Source organism: Stegastes partitus, unplaced genomic scaffold (assembly GCF_000690725.1).
Source record: "Stegastes partitus isolate 25-593 unplaced genomic scaffold, Stegastes_partitus-1.0.2 Scaffold569, whole genome shotgun sequence".
NCBI lineage: Eukaryota > Metazoa > Chordata > Actinopteri > Pomacentridae > Stegastes > Stegastes partitus.
The window spans coordinates 386,962-402,463 of NW_007578300.1; the positions used below are offsets into that span (position 1 = coordinate 386,962).

Consider the following 15,502-nt stretch of genomic DNA (forward strand, 5'->3'; position numbering starts at 1 on the left):
CTCTCCTCTCCTCTCCTCCTCTCCTCTCCTCCTCGTGATGTGTTTTGTCTGGCAGGATGTTCTGCTGTGGCTTCTCTTGTCTCTCATCATGTTTCAAAAAACAAAACAAAACGTGTTTTTGTCTCCTCCTCCTCCTCCTCCTCCTCCTGCGTTCACCCACCCATCCCTCTCCTTTCCAACATCTACATCATCTCTCTCTTTCTCTCTCCTCTCCTATTATCTGACCTCTCCTCCTCCTCCTCCTTTCCTCTGGCATCTCTGTCACCTCCTGGACCTGCCCTTTTTATCATCTCCAATGTCGTCCTGTTGGCCTTTCCCATTCATCTGGCATCCTCCCTTCTTCTCCTTCACTCCCCTGTCCCATTTCTCCAACCCCCTCCATCTCCATCCCTCCTTCCGCTCGCCTCCTCCACCCCACCGTCCCTCCTCTCTCTGTTTTGTCTTCACAGTCACTGTATCCATCAGATTCTAGAAAGTGTCCATCACATTCACCAACATGACATAGTGCACAGGGACCTGAAGGTTAGTATATGTAGAGGAGCATCTGCATCCCCCACCCTCCTCCTAACCTCCTCCGTCCCCATGACCTTTGCTTGCCTCCTTTCCTTCCTCCGTTCCTTCCTTTCCTCCCTCCTCGATCTCGTCTGTTGGTGTCGTTTCCTGTCAGTCGCTGGTCTCGTGTCCGCCTGTCCGACTCGTGTCTTGGTTTGCTCTTATGTTCACTTGTTGCCTTCTGATCGTATTGAACTTTATTTTGTAATCGGAGGACCCTGGCCTGCCTCACCCTCCCTCCCTCCCTCCCTCCCTCTCTTCAACCATTGTACGAGCGAGTTCACACCAAGCGCTCCTGTTGCACTGACAGCCTGATCAATCAGCCAATGAGCTTGTACAGATGCGCAGGCGGCCACCTGCAGCTTTCAGCCCGTCTAATAGATGCCCAGTGTTTACAGATGGCCGCTTCTCCCACCAGCCTCGTTCGATAAGATCCACAGCTACATTTACTGTGTTCTCTATTGATTGTCTTTTCTTCCCTCCTCCATTTTCTCCAGCTTTCAATCGTTTATTTTTCTTGTATTGATCCCGGTGTTTTCACGACAGCCCCAGCCGATACCAGACGTGTCTTTATGGAGACGTTGAAGATGTTGAGCTGCAGGAGGCAAACAGCCAAACAAGTGTGACGCCGCATGTGTGCTGTTCATGAAGATTTTTAAACATTTGATCTCTTGAGCCGCTGGTTTCTGTACAGATGAGATCCGACTCAGACATGACAATAAAACACTATTAATAACAATCACAGACCTCTAAACCCCCCGCCCCCCGATGTCAATCAAACTCAATGATAAATAGTGAAGTGTGATTTTTATGATTAAACTGCTTTTCCTTTGACAAACCACCTGCTGTGTGATGGTTGTAACCACGATCATATTCAGGTCACCGTTTCCAAACGCTGTCCTGGCAGGCCTGTTGGTATCTGAGGTAACTCGTGCTCAGACAGTCGTGGCACCTCCTAGGAATCAGTGCGCTATCCTTGCTCATCAGTAGGTTTATACCTTCTTCAAGGGTTTGACTGATTTTTATTCCACATTTTTCTGAGTATCTGCATTAGTCCAAATTAAGCTGTAGATATCTAAAAAGGAAGGCCCATACACACAAGTGGTAAAAGTGACGTCATCTGTCTGGAAACATGATGTAGAAATGCCGATATCTGCAGTACATGCCCAGTCTCTCTAGTAGATGTTCACATGTCCGTTGTGGCGGTTGCGGTTTCAGCTGCCTCTCCAGTGAGCCTCTGGATGGACCCACTCCAACGCCGCCATCTTGGACTGCAGCTGGTGACTGCAGTCGGTTGTCTCATCACAAGCAGACTGTAGAACGAGGACTGCTGTCATCAGCCGCGGTCCAAGCCGGTGAGCTGGAGTCTGTCTCCGGGGTGAGAGACTCACTGAAGAGGCAGCTGAATGACGCTCGGAAGTGATCGGGCCGGCCTGCAGGTCGGGACACGACCAGCAGCGACTGAGCTCTCTAAATGAAATGCAATGTCCACCCTCAATGATTGGATTTTAGGGTTCCTCTGAAATCCCAGCTCGAATGCCCCAATACAAGATTGTCAGAAAACCACAAACTGGTTCTGATCGTACAGCAGCTGTCCACGGCATGACCACCCAGACCTGACGGCTAGCTCAAGAACATTAGAGTTGATCTCCTCTGATCGAGTGCACACAAACAGAGTCCAGCGGTGCTGGTACCAGGACAAGCACACTCTCTGAACCGCCTGCATACCTGCACACAGAAACACATTGTGTGTGAATGAGGGCCACGCTTCTCATAGATAGAAGCTGCTTCAGCCTTGACCGCACATTTACAGACGCATGCAGCCACATGCTGGTGTTGTCTTTTAGTGGTCGCTCCGCATGCACACACCGGCGCTCTGTGGACGTGACCTGCCCAGTATTTATTCACTGGGAGACCTTTAGAAACAAGACACAGGTTTGAATTTATTGCCCTGAGCTTAGCAGCCATGCCAGTCCGTCTTCTCTCTCCCGCTGTCACTCTGTCTCCGGTCCTCGCTGCCCGTCGCTCCTTCTTTCTTGTTTCTGTCACGTCCAGATATCTTGCAGACTCCAAACGGACCCTGTTTACAGCTGAGTGTCTCACACGCGTCCATGTAAGGATTTTAGAACACGTAAATAATGCAAACTTCAAGGCTGCAAACAAGAAATGTGGCAGTCTTTGAGCTTCGGCGCAGAGCGTGAAGGTGGCAGAAAACCCACGGTGGTGACAAAAAAAAACAAGGTTGTCAGTGCACAGGAAGCACATGCACACATCTTTGGCCCACACACAATGACACAATCACAGCTGTGTGTGTGTTAATGCAGCTCTGCATTAGTTCAGTCTACCAGCCGGACCCAGACAACGAACACGGCCCTGAACACACACCTACATACGTGTTGTATGTAGTGTGTATATGTCATCTAGTCTCAGTGTCCCTCGCACAGTTTTTGGCTTTTGGGGTTTTATTTTTAGTGTCCGGTGGCTTCCTGACATCAGAACGACGCCGCTTGTCAGCAGAGGCCAGCGAGACTGGCAGTAGACATGGCATTGATCCCAGACACATCCTTTAAATGTTATTAATTGCACAATGACTCACTCCTTCCCTTACCTCCTTCATCAGCGCTTCTGTGCCTCCCTCGGCCAGCCATATTCTCACAGCCCTCTTTCATCGCCCAAGGCCTGCTGGCTGAAACACGGAGGGAGGTGGACGCCACCTTCAGCCAGCAGCAGTAAAACGTGTGCCTTGATGATACACCATCATCTACACAGAATAGAGTATCAGAGACGAAGATCATGTCCACCGGTTCATTGCAGGTTAGCTAGACTCCAAGGAGTCTTCTGTTGCAGAGCGCCTACAGCTATGCCCCTCCAGGCCACCAGAGTCCAGTACAGCCGGCCCCACAAAACTCTACTAATGAAGGTCATCAATGACATCTGCTGTGCTGGAGGGTGTTTGCTCGCAGCCACAGGACCCGTTTGAAGCTGAGGTCCCCGTTTAAGTGAGAAGCTCAGCGCAGATCAGCAAACCCAGTCGTACAGCCCATGTGTGTCCTGTGGTTTTGCTGTTCGTGTAAAGAACGTTTGTGCCAAAGGGCTTCACATTAGGGCTCCAAAGCTCCAAGTGATTTAACCCTCTGAACCTCAAACAGTGTCCTGGTTACCTGTTCACACACTGTGGACTCATTGATTATGACATTATGAAGTCTGCACCTCTACTAGAACAGCAGGACCATGGCTGGAAGTCCAGAGAACCAAACATGTCTCCTGTGCATTGATACAGTTACAATGCTGTGAATAAGAACATGACGTTTCATTTCTTTGATAGCTGTTTCCCTACGGACACGTCTCCTCTCTGCTCCATGGAAACACAAGCTGCAGTTCAGCCGAGAAGTTCAGGAGTTTTCTCCTGTGACTTGCTCACAGCTGAGTCACTGGTCCTTCATGCTTGTTCCACGGAGCACAGCGTTAGAGCTAGTTATTCATTTTAAATGAGACATGTAGAATACTGACCATTTTTAACTTGATCAGTCTAAAGACTGAGGATCGTTTTTGTTTTAACAGCTTCCAGCTCCCGTTAATTGTGTGTTTTCCCACCACACGGTTTTGTAGCTTCAGGGGGTGAAGCAAACCCTGCTGGCTTCATTTTCACCACCCTGGATGTGTGCTTAGCTGTGGGTCAGCCAAAGCAAAACAAAAAGTAAAGTAAAAAGGTCCCAGTGTGATGCTTGGCAACAGAAGAGCCCTTCCAACCCCTGTCCCACCCTCATACCTCCCTCCCCTCCCTCCCCACGCCCTCGGCCTGTGCACGGGATTGTTACGCTGCTAAGACTAACATGCGCCCCCCTTGGTGTTTGCATGCAGTCATTGCATCCAGCAGATCCTGGAGGCGGTGCTTCACTGCCATCAAATGGGCGTGGTGCACCGGGACCTGAAGGTGAGTGATGGGGGTCACCCTGCTGCCCCTTGAGAGTTACACTATATGTTTGTGTAGTGGGGGGGGGGGTTGTGAGTGTTAACTGTGCGGTCTGTGTGTGTCTGATTAGTTCATGCTAACCTGTGTGTCATGTTTGTGGACGTAACGTCACTTGCTAAGTATCAGGACTAATGTTCTGAATGATCCGGTTCCTCCTGGTTTCTGTCCTGCTGAGTCACTGCTGTGGTCAGTCGTACAGCGAGGAGGCTGTTCAGCTCCTGCTCTGTGGCCGTCACCGGGACGCCGTCAGCTCTGCTCTGCTGCCTCTGCAGCTCTCTGCCCTGTTGCTGTGTGAAACCACCTTTACCTGTGTGGAGGCCATGCCAGCTGATCAGTGCTTTAACGAAACAGGATGCTGACACTGTACGGCTCGTCTTTGTCAGTTGAGGGTTAGGGTTAGGAGAGCACAGTCTGATCAGGGTTAGGGTTAGGAGAACACAGTCTGATCAGGGTTAGGAGAACACTTAGTCTGATCAGGGCTCCATCTACTGCTATCTACTGATTATCAGACACTGAGTGTGCTTTAGATTGCCTTCATAGATTAGTTAATGACCCATACATGGCAGCTCATTTTGTGTAAAGGGACGTTAATTAACTAGTAATGCTGTGAGACTTGTTCCTGTGGGCTGATGTAGCTCTTTTAGAGTTTTCTAGAGCTCTGGATGGACTGCATGCTGTGTTGCTCTCAGTGCTCTCGAGGATATTTGATGAGCTCAAGCCTTCTCTGTTCTCTGTGTGTGAGCGTCGTGGCAGATAGAAGTCTGGCTGTTTCAGTCCCTTTGTTGCTGTTTGTTGGACCGCTAGTGTTGTTGTGTGTGCATGCCTGTTTTGCATGATGCACTCTGTTGACTGGACCTCTATGCAAATGTCAGTCGCAGCATTCCGGCAGAGGCGTGTTGTGTTTATCAGAACTGTTGTGGCTATTTCTTTATTTAGCTGACACACCTATCTGGTTTCACACCCAAGCAATGGAGAGCGTTTCATGCAATAGGTCATAGTGTGATGACGGAGGACAGCCCGAGTGACAAGATCCCTCGAATTAGGAGTTGGGATATGGCAAATGAGAGGACTCCTATGTGTGCCAACCAACAGCCTCTATGGACAGACTGTGCAGCAGATGCTAGTGGTGTTTCTGTCATCTCAGAAATGAAACGTGTGCTGCTTCTCCATGACACAAGTAAGAATATGTCATTGAAATAGTTAAAATGGCAAAACACAGTCCTGTAGTTGGGACTGCCCGTCAGAAGTATTGAACCTGTTTTAATGCCGTCTTCTGCCGACACAACAGAGTCCATTTTCTTGTGATAATAAGTCCGTTTGCCTCATTGTCTTCAGCTCACGATAACGAGCTGAAGGTCATCTCCTCGCTGTTTACCAGAGATCCAGCAGGGAGCCAGGACCACGCGAGCTCTTCTGAAAACATGCTTTGTGAGATTTGTGGGGCTGTCTGGAATATTGACAGGATGCTGGTGTTCTGCACTTCTGTTGTTCGTCAGCTTGGATCCTGCGTACAGTTAGGCTATGGTGACGTATAATTAATTAATGCAAGAGAGATTCATGACTAATTCACTTTAGACATCGGAGGGTTAGGGTTAGACACCGGAGGGTTAGGGTTAGAGTTAGACATCGGAGGGTTAGAGTTAGAGTTAGACACTGGAGGATTTGGGTTTGACACCGGAGGGTTAGGGTTTGACACTGGAGGGTTAGGGTTAGACACCGGAGGGTTTGGGTTAGGGTTAGACATCGGAGGGTTAGGGTTAGACACCGGAGGGTTAGAGTTAGAGTTAGACACTGGAGGGTTTGGGTTTGAGACCGGAGGGTTAGGGTTTGACACTGGAGGGTTAGGGTTAGAGTTAGACACCGGAGGGTTTGGGTTAGGGTTAGACACCGGAGGATTTGGGTTCGACACCGGAGGGTTAGGGTTAGAGTTAGACATCGGAGGGTTAGGGTTAGACACCGGAGGGTTTGGGTTCGACACCGGAGGGTTAGGGTTAGAGTTAGACATCGGAGGGTTAGGGTTAGACACTGGAGGGTTTGGGTTAGGCACATGAGGGTGGCTTGATTCCGCGGTTGCTAAGAGTGTTGCTGGGATTAGTGAAATACATCCATGGTGCTGATGGACAGACAGCAGCAGTCGCTTTGGATCTGTTTTCTTATGATTATTTTTCATTTTCTTTCTTATCCATCTGAATCCCAGCTTCTGCCTGTTTTCTTGCCCAGTCACACTTTTCCACCGTGGGTTCATTTTTTCCTGCTCTCTGTAGAGACTATCCCCAACCCGACTGGCTAGAGCGAGACAGGAGTCAAAAATGGGTTTTGTGCAGCAGAATCACGTCATAATGCCATAAAGCACAAAGAAACAACGAACAAAAGCTGAATTTCTGTTTTACAAAACTTGTTAAAAATCTGGAATCAACCACACATTTTTCCAAGTGCTCTCAGGAGTCACCAACACTGGAAATAACGGTGACCCTCAATAATGTCGGTGCTTCACTGCTTTCAGCACTACTTTAGCATTTATAATTTCCTGTCTGTTCCGTGTAGTCACAGCCTGCAGTTCAGCCCAGTTCAGCTGAAAAGTCCCTGAATTGTTGTCTCGGCTGTCGGCCACGAACGGCTTGGTGCAGAATTTTTGTCGTTCTGTACAGAATCTGGTGCAAACGCTTTGTTTTTGGTGAAGTTTTAAGTGAGACATGCAGAATGAAGTGATACAGAGCAAATATTACAGTTTCGAGCACAGATTCGGTTCCGTTTCGCACCAGAACGGCGCCACAGATGAGTAGTTTACGGACGTTTGGAAAGTCGATTTGTTCTGTTTATGCAGCTTCTGACTCGGTAATTTTGGCAGGTTTGGGGTTTAAAGAGTTAGAAGGAACAACGATGAATAGAAGCTAAACCGAATTTGTACCTCGTTTGAAACGTTATCAAGAAACTACAATGATCTCGACCTTTATGGGAACACAGAGTAATTTCTTCAACACCATTTATGTAAGAAATGACTTGAGGACAGTTTCTGTTCCACAACCTGCTTCACATGGAACAGCGTCTTATGGAGGTCCACATCTCCGCCACTTCCTGTGAAGTCACGGATGAAACATCTCCAGATCCCCCACAGACCAAGAATGAGAGCGAGTAGAGAAGCTTGGAACCATTCCATTTGAAACACCCACTCGTGACCTCGAACGCAGCTTCTTCTCATCAGTGCACGTCGCTCTGCCCTCCTCAGTCCTCAGTGTCCTCAGCTCTGTGTTCATGTCTAAGTGTGTGAGTGTGACATAAAGGTGGAACGAGAAGGTGCGATCACGTCAGACAGAGATGGTGAGCGCTGCTGTTTGAACGTGTGGCCGGTTTGGTATTTTGCATTGCATTGCATGTACGCTCCTTTTGATGGAAACGGATGCCTCATCATAAATTCCTCCCACATCCGTTTTCACGGATTATCTTACTGCTGCAGCGTTGGCAAGTTCTGACTCCCCCGTTTACAAAGGAGTAAAACCTCACCAAGCGGTAGAGCCGGGAGGATGTGATGACACGAGGAAGGCTCCGGATTACTGGGTCGCTCACTCACTCACTCTCTTGCTCATTTCCTTGTCTTGTACTTACTGGCTCAAAGGCTGTTAAAGCACACTTAAAAGTATCCGTGCATTAAATACACAAACTAGCAGAGGCCAGAGAGCAGAGAGAGGAAGGCAGAGGATGCAAAGACTCATGCTGCTGCAGGGCAGGGGAGGCTGGGACACACATGCAGCCTAAATATAATGTCCTCGTTGTCTTCATGCTTCCACTTTGGACTAGTGCTGCAGTTCACTGTGGAAGGGTTGGGGTTAGGAAACAACTACGCTAGGTCATTAAAGAAGCTCAAAATCAGGAGAAAACTGCATACAAGTATCAGCACACAGCGGGATTCCAAATTCCTGAGAAATGTGGTGCTGGTGTTATTATGTAGAGCAGGGCTTCTCAACTGGTCTCACCCTGGGACCCACATTTTCCCGTGGTCATTAAGTCACCACCCACTTTTTTAGAATTCAATATATTTTGCTGTGCAACATGCATTTCAGAGCTTGTTACCATGCACAGTAACTGGACCATGACCGCTGCATGTACAAAAGTGAATAAAATAAATATCAGAACTACTCTAAAACAAAGTTTTGGCCTCATCAGGTCATGTGTTGAAGTTAATGAGACAGTTGGGCTCGTGCTCTACTCCTGATCACAGGTCCAGAGTCTGGGCTGACAGCAGACAGAGCTGCTCTCAGATCCTGCTCAGTGTCCAACCTGTTCCTCTGCTGTGACCTGAGCTGGACCAGGGTAGAGAAGCTACTGTCACAGCAACAGGTGAATGCTAAGATTGTTTTACCTGCAGGAGTGGTGAGGGGTGGATGCTCAGCCATCACATCGCTGCACCAGAAGAGGGAAAGGCTGACCTCCCCACATCTCTTTCTCAGCGTCTGATCACATGACAGCTCCAGCAGCTGATGCTCTTCGTTGCTTGGCAACGAGATGTTTTCCACGTTGATACCCAAGGAGCCAGTCAGTGGTTGTAATGTATTCGGTCCGGCCGACGGTCACAGTGCTGTATTGGCGGTGGCGGCAGTGGGAAGATTGACATCCCGAGTCCAGCACAGTGAACCAATAGATGGCTATTCAGGTCCAGCCCTAGTACGAAAATCCACATTTTAAATACTCCGGGTCATTTTTGCGTTTTGCCATCTTGCATCCCAACATCAAAACGAACTTGAAATGAACGTCAAACAAACTATGGTTACCGTGCCTGTCAAAATAAAAGTTTTTTCAAAATAAAAAATAAGTCCAACCTGAGACGCACATTATATGTTATTTATTTTTGACCAGCTGTCTGCGACCCACCCAGAACAGGTCCGTGACCCACTTTTGGGTCGCGACCCACCAGTTGAGAACCTCTGATGTAGATCTCAGTATCCAGTGTTTAGCTGTCATTCCTGCAGGAAGGGAACAGCAGCCAGTTGCTATGCTCAGCTAAAAGAAGCTGTTCGTACAAAACTATTGAGTCTTCGACAGAAACATCTGACAAGCGCTTGACACGCAGGCGTTCCTCTCGACACCGTCAGAATCAGCGTAGCTCAAACTGCAGCGAGCACCAAGCGTAGACCAGGACTGCAGATGATAACCAGGCTGGGGTTTTCAGTGATACCAGCCTGACCCTGACCCTAACCCTGCCTCAGAGTCGGACCTGCTCTCAAGGCATAAAGAGCTTCACACCTGAAACAGGCAGAACCAACACATTGCACTTTATCTATTGTGATGCTGGAATTCAGTGGACGGGTTGGAGGGAGAACCTTGTTTCATCAAGTCTGCCAGTCTGGGCTGAAATAACGCCGTCCAGCCGGGCAGATAAACGGGTCACACTGTTCGTTTGGCCTCCCACACGCTAAGGAGTCGTGCTGCTCATGTACGTGTGATTGTCCATGAATACAGTGGACATCAATGGGAAAAAATGTTCTGTATTTTCTGTTCATATTTCCCACCCGAGGCTTGATTTGTCGCTCAGGGTTGCCAGTTGCGTTTGCAGAGGCAGCAGTGAAGTGAGATGGAGAGAAAGTGAGAAGGAGCGGGGCCAGTGGGGATAGCAGCCCATTATTAGAGCCCTCCTCTGACAGGGAATAATGAGGCTGGCTGCGTTATCTGGGCCACAGAGAGGAAGCCTATAGAGCCACAGCTCATCGCATGAGGCTCGGACAAACAGCACCGCGGACTGACTGGCTTTAACTCTGCTGAGAAACGGGCTAACTGTTATTGCATAGCCTCTGTGTTATTAGAGCATCGGCTTGAATCTGTGTTGTGTGTGTTTCTGCTGAACTCTGCGTCAGTACCAGTGTTCTGTACAAACTGTTGCATGCGTAGCTGTTTACCTCCAGCTCTCCCCCCATCAGGACACTTGAAATGTTGTGCAGCAGCCTTCATGTTTCAGAGTGTGTGGTAACCGGTTCCTCTCCTTTCTCCCACTCAGCCAGAGAACCTGCTGCTGGCGAGCAAGTGTAAGAACGCTGCAGTGAAGCTGGCCGACTTCGGCCTGGCTATTGAGGTGCAGGGGGATCAGCAGGCCTGGTTCGGTAGGTACAGCACATACTGGACTTTATCACATCCACACCAGAACTCCATGTAACCGTTGCAGTTGTGCAGGTATTTCAGAGAAATGCTACAGAGAGAAGATCAAGGAGCTCAGGACAGACGAACTGGATCAGTGCTGCATAAACATGCTGCTGATGTGCTTTCATTGTCACAGTTCTGCTGGTTTTAAGTCGCCATTAAACTACAATCTTTATGCCAGTTCACCCACAGTTTAGACTTCTGAATGTGTTTCTGGAAAACATTGTCAGATGGAAGAGGAATGAGGAATGACAGGGCTGCAGTCACAGGAAATGCGCTGCTCTTTAACCAATCAATGGATCGTGAAGGAAAGAAGATCTGCACGTCATCTGCTAGCCTAAACCTCTGCTAGCGTTTCTAGCCCTAATGAGTCATAAACAAACTTACAAGCTGCTATTTGCAGCATGTTAAATCATTTTAATGTAGTTCTTTTGTACTATGACTATGCTGCAAACCAGCATGTAAGAGCTCTTAATGATTTCCAAAAACAGCTAACTGGCGATGCAAAATCTGTGCAGGAACATAACATGAACAGTTAGTCGGCCATTCTGAGGTGATCCACCATGCTGGTTGCTGGTCTATATGATAATAACAATAATATGTAATGTCGTGCTATACAACATAAGAACACACTCAACCGTCTGTTGGAACAAAGTTCAGCCAGCGACACCTTGAACACGTTCGTTTGAAGCTGACTTCAGTAAACATGGTGGTAAATCTGGCGTCTCCACTGGGTTGGAAAAGTTCAAAGTTGTGAAAATATGAGGCTGTTCACAGGTAGTCTGCTGCTGCTGTCAGAAATAATGGATCGATCCTGGAAAGCTACGAAGGTAGCACTTGTCTCTGTCTGGAAATAAAACCTGCGAGTGCCTGACCGATGAGAGTCTGGTCGGATGTGAGCACATCGATCATCCGGTCGCCTCGTTACCGTGGACACTGCAGCGCTAGTGCGCTAACGCTGGACTGGAAAAAAAAAATGTAAGCAACCAAGTACAAAAACAGTCATCACTAAAAGCGATGTGTGGCCTCACCCTGACCCACATGGACCAGTGGTGGTGTCTGGGACATTTCCTCCAGCAGGACAGTTGCCGGTCCTTCAGTCAGCTCACTGTAAACCACCAGTAGCTCATCGCTTTCTTTACCCGCTGATAGCGGCCACGCAGTCTGTTGCCGTGAGCATGTCAGTCACCTGTGTGGGTTTCTGCTGCAGGGTTTGCTGGCACACCGGGGTACCTGTCCCCTGAGGTCCTGAGGAAGGAGGCATATGGCAAACCAGTGGACATCTGGGCCTGCGGTGAGTTGTACCGACGGACACCGTTCAGTGTTTCCTCGACAAAAACTAACAAACAAAAAGCCCACTGAAGCAGATTCTCTAACAAAATGCGCTTTCTGTGTCACTGTTTGTGCGTCTCAGGGGTGATCCTCTACATCCTGCTGGTGGGTTACCCTCCTTTCTGGGACGAGGACCAGCACAAGCTGTACCAGCAGATCAAGGCTGGGGCTTATGATGTGAGTCTCCTGCTCGCCGTTGTAGGGCCCTCCCCTCTCCTCCCACTGCCCTCGTTCCTTTTTGGCAGCTGTTACGTAACTCCGTCACCTCATTCATATTTCAGGGGGTGCAAGAGAGGGAGCCTCACCTTAGCTCACATTGAACTCCATGCCAGCTAGAGCGAGAGGCGGCCTGACTCTCTGGCAGTGATTCTGTGTTCAGTGGACGCAGACCTCAGGGTTTGTGCCCAAACACAACAGGACCTGATGGGTTGAGGATTTCTTAACAAATTGCTGTTGGTGTTGCTGAACACAGTCCCACTGGGAGCCACTGTGGCTAAAATATTGAAGACACATGTACCTGCGACATCCCCAGTTCCTATCTGGCCACGGTCCTGTTTCCTGTGTCTCTGGACGTGTGTTCACTTAAAGGTTGCTGACACATGAAGCTTATTTAATCTGCCATTTTTCACATGTGGGACTTTGGTATAAGCGATATGAACGTCTCCTGTTCAAGGCACAGCAAGTGTCACATTAGAAATGACCCATTATGGTGTATATAGACACTAAATATGTATTCCCTGGATTTGAGTTTATTTGAAAATGTGTCAGCAGAGATCATTTACGCTTTTATGTGTTTAATATGAAACTCAAAACAAAGACATGCAGTAACAGCTACAGGGGACGTTCAAAGACACAAGAGTCAAAGAAAAACAGTCCAAAGTAAACGTCGTGATGGAAAGCCGCGGTACAGCTGGATGTGCCGTCTGGAGCTTACCTAAAGCTGCAACACCCTAAATGTTGTAAACGCCTGAAAGCAGAAAGATAAACGTTGTAAGATACCGATAGATTTGGATTTTCAGTTAGGGTCGGTATAGCTGCTGAACATGTGGGTTTTAGTCACTGCTTTCTCCTGCCAAGCTCTTAGATCTCCTACATGCACAGCACACACAGAAAAGGTAATAAGTGGACATGGTGTGTTCATAGAGTTAGATGGGCTCTTGGAGTCAGTATCACGTGACCATGAAGTCCAGGTTCTGGGTGTTTCTTGCTCTGTCACATGTTTACTCCCTCTGGGCCCATTTCTTTCGGCAGTATTAAACCCTGCACCTCTCTGGAAACGGCACAACCGCAGCTAATGGTAGAGCGACCTCAGACATGGTTTACATGAAACAGTTGGGAGCTCGTAGGTCATAAACAGATGAATTACTTCTTGAAGAGGCAATGACTTACCACAGATACTTCCCCTTCGTACACGTCGGAGTTGTTTCCAGGCTTTTCCATGTGCCGTTTGTGAACACAGCCTGCGTCGGGTCCAGTTCAGCTGAAACGAGATTCATCTCATGAGTGTTGCAGCCGAGTCGCCCGTTAGATCCCAGTTACAGCAGGAAGTGCTCATTCATCAGGCTGACGCTCTGAGATGGTCACACTGAAGGAGGTGTGCAGAATAAAGTGACCGTCTTCCAGCATGGCTTTGGTTTCTAATGCAGCTGCACGGTCAGTTCAACGGCCGCTGATTGTTTCGGTTTCACAGCATCTGCATCTGATCAATGGTGAAACTTTAGTGCTTTTTTTTTTAAAGCTACAGCACGCCTCTCAAACCCGCTGACGGGGTTAAATTGCTTTTCTCATGTGAAGCCCCAAGATGAACACACTGACTGTCACAGTTTAAAGAAAGCATCACAGCTAATTACATTTAAATCGCCTCTCTGAGGACTTTGGGTCTTGTTTCAGTGAACGTGAAGAGATTTGGTTTTTATTTGTTCCTCCAGTTCCCTTCCCCAGAGTGGGACACAGTCACCCCAGAGGCCAAAAACCTCATCAACCAGATGCTGACCATCAACCCAGCCAAGAGGATCACTGCTCAGGAGGCCCTCAAACACCCATGGGTCTGCGTAAGTTTCCCTTCCTTGAGAAGACGAGCACAGTTGTCACACATCTCATGACTCTACAAACAGATGCAAACTGCAAATCAACTGATTTCTTCTAGTCTGTTCCTCTTGATTCTTCCTAAACCTGTATTTGTTCCCACGCTCTCTCTTTCCTCAGCAACGATCCACAGTGGCGTCTATGATGCACAGACAGGAGACCGTGGAGTGCCTGAAGAAATTCAATGCCAGGAGGAAACTCAAGGTCTGTTTGCGTGCTCGTCCTCTCCCACGTCTTCCTCTTCTGCTCTAATAAGCTCTGGTGTGAGATGAAATAATAGAACCGTCCTTTCTGCTTCTCTCATCTTTATTCTTTCAGGTCTTTCCTGTTACATCAGGGTTTCCAAAGCAGCTTAATAATGCCACTGACAATCCACAGTAATGAGCTGAATGTGCTCAAGTGTCCAATGAATACTTCATTTTACTGTACGAGACGTTACCCTATACGCATAGTCTCCCTTTTGCAGTGATTTATTGCTGACATTTTGTGTGGATGTAACAGCTTAGCCGTTGGAGCAGGACGCTGTAACCCTGCTGCTTTGGCCACTCTTGGCATCACTCGAATACCAGCACATGGGAGCTGGAAACAGAAACGCAGGTGGCTGCAGGCAAATGTTGCACCATTCAACTAACATGCCATCGGCGTCCGCCAATTGTCTCCGGCTTTTCACATTTAAAAAACAAATGAGCAGGTGCCTGGACAGCTTGGCGGGTAGGGTGGCCGACCCCTCGTATACGGGCTTTAGTCCCGATGCAGCGGTTCGATTCCAGCCAGCGGCTCATTTGCTGCTTGTCATTCCCCCGCTCTCCTCCCCACGTTTCTCTGTCACTCTTCACTGTCACTATCATTAAAGGTGGAAAAGCCCAAAAAATATCTTTAAAAAAAAACAAAGAGCACTGGCAAGGCTGGACACTGAGCTGCTCAGTGAACTACAAAAGAAAGGGACATACGTCTGGCATGAAAGCTGATGGTAGGAAAGTGACAGAAAATCCCCAGAAGCAGCTCTGTGTTGAGACGTTTCATGTCACCGCGTTCTTTTCTTATAAAATGAAAAAATAAATCATCTGTTAATTATTGGGGCTGCAGGTGGATCAGTGGTTAGCACCGTGGCCTCACAGCTAGAAGGTCGCTGGTTGGCGTCCCGGTGAGGACACCCGGGATCTTCCTGCGTGGAGTCTCCATGTTCTCCCCGTGCAGCGTGGGTTCTCTCCGGGTTCTCCGGCTTCCTCCCACAGTCCAGAAACATGCTGAGGTTAATTGGTGATTGTAAATTGTCCGTAGGTGTGAATGTGAGTGTGCTTGGTTGTCTGTCTCTAAGTGTAGCCCTGTGATAGACTGGTTACCTGTCCAGGTGAACCTGCCTTCACCCTGAGTCAGCTGGGATAGGCTCCGCCCCCCATGACCCTGGTGAGGATGAAGGTGTAGAGATGATGG

At 48.5% G+C, this 15,502-nt stretch overlaps 1 protein-coding gene across 1 annotated transcript in view; it reads left to right on the forward strand.

Moving 5' to 3' along the window:
- The window catches only part of camk2b1 (calcium/calmodulin-dependent protein kinase (CaM kinase) II beta 1), an 86,400-nt gene that overhangs the window by 32,060 nt on the left and 38,838 nt on the right, over positions 1 to 15,502 (forward strand). The window contains exons 5-10 of the mRNA XM_008288676.1: positions 4,414 to 4,486; positions 10,512 to 10,614; positions 11,862 to 11,945; positions 12,066 to 12,160; positions 13,912 to 14,034; positions 14,189 to 14,272. Of these exons, the coding sequence (XP_008286898.1) occupies positions 4,414 to 4,486; positions 10,512 to 10,614; positions 11,862 to 11,945; positions 12,066 to 12,160; positions 13,912 to 14,034; positions 14,189 to 14,272 (562 nt within the window). The remainder of the gene's footprint in view (positions 1 to 4,413; positions 4,487 to 10,511; positions 10,615 to 11,861; positions 11,946 to 12,065; positions 12,161 to 13,911; positions 14,035 to 14,188; positions 14,273 to 15,502) is intronic.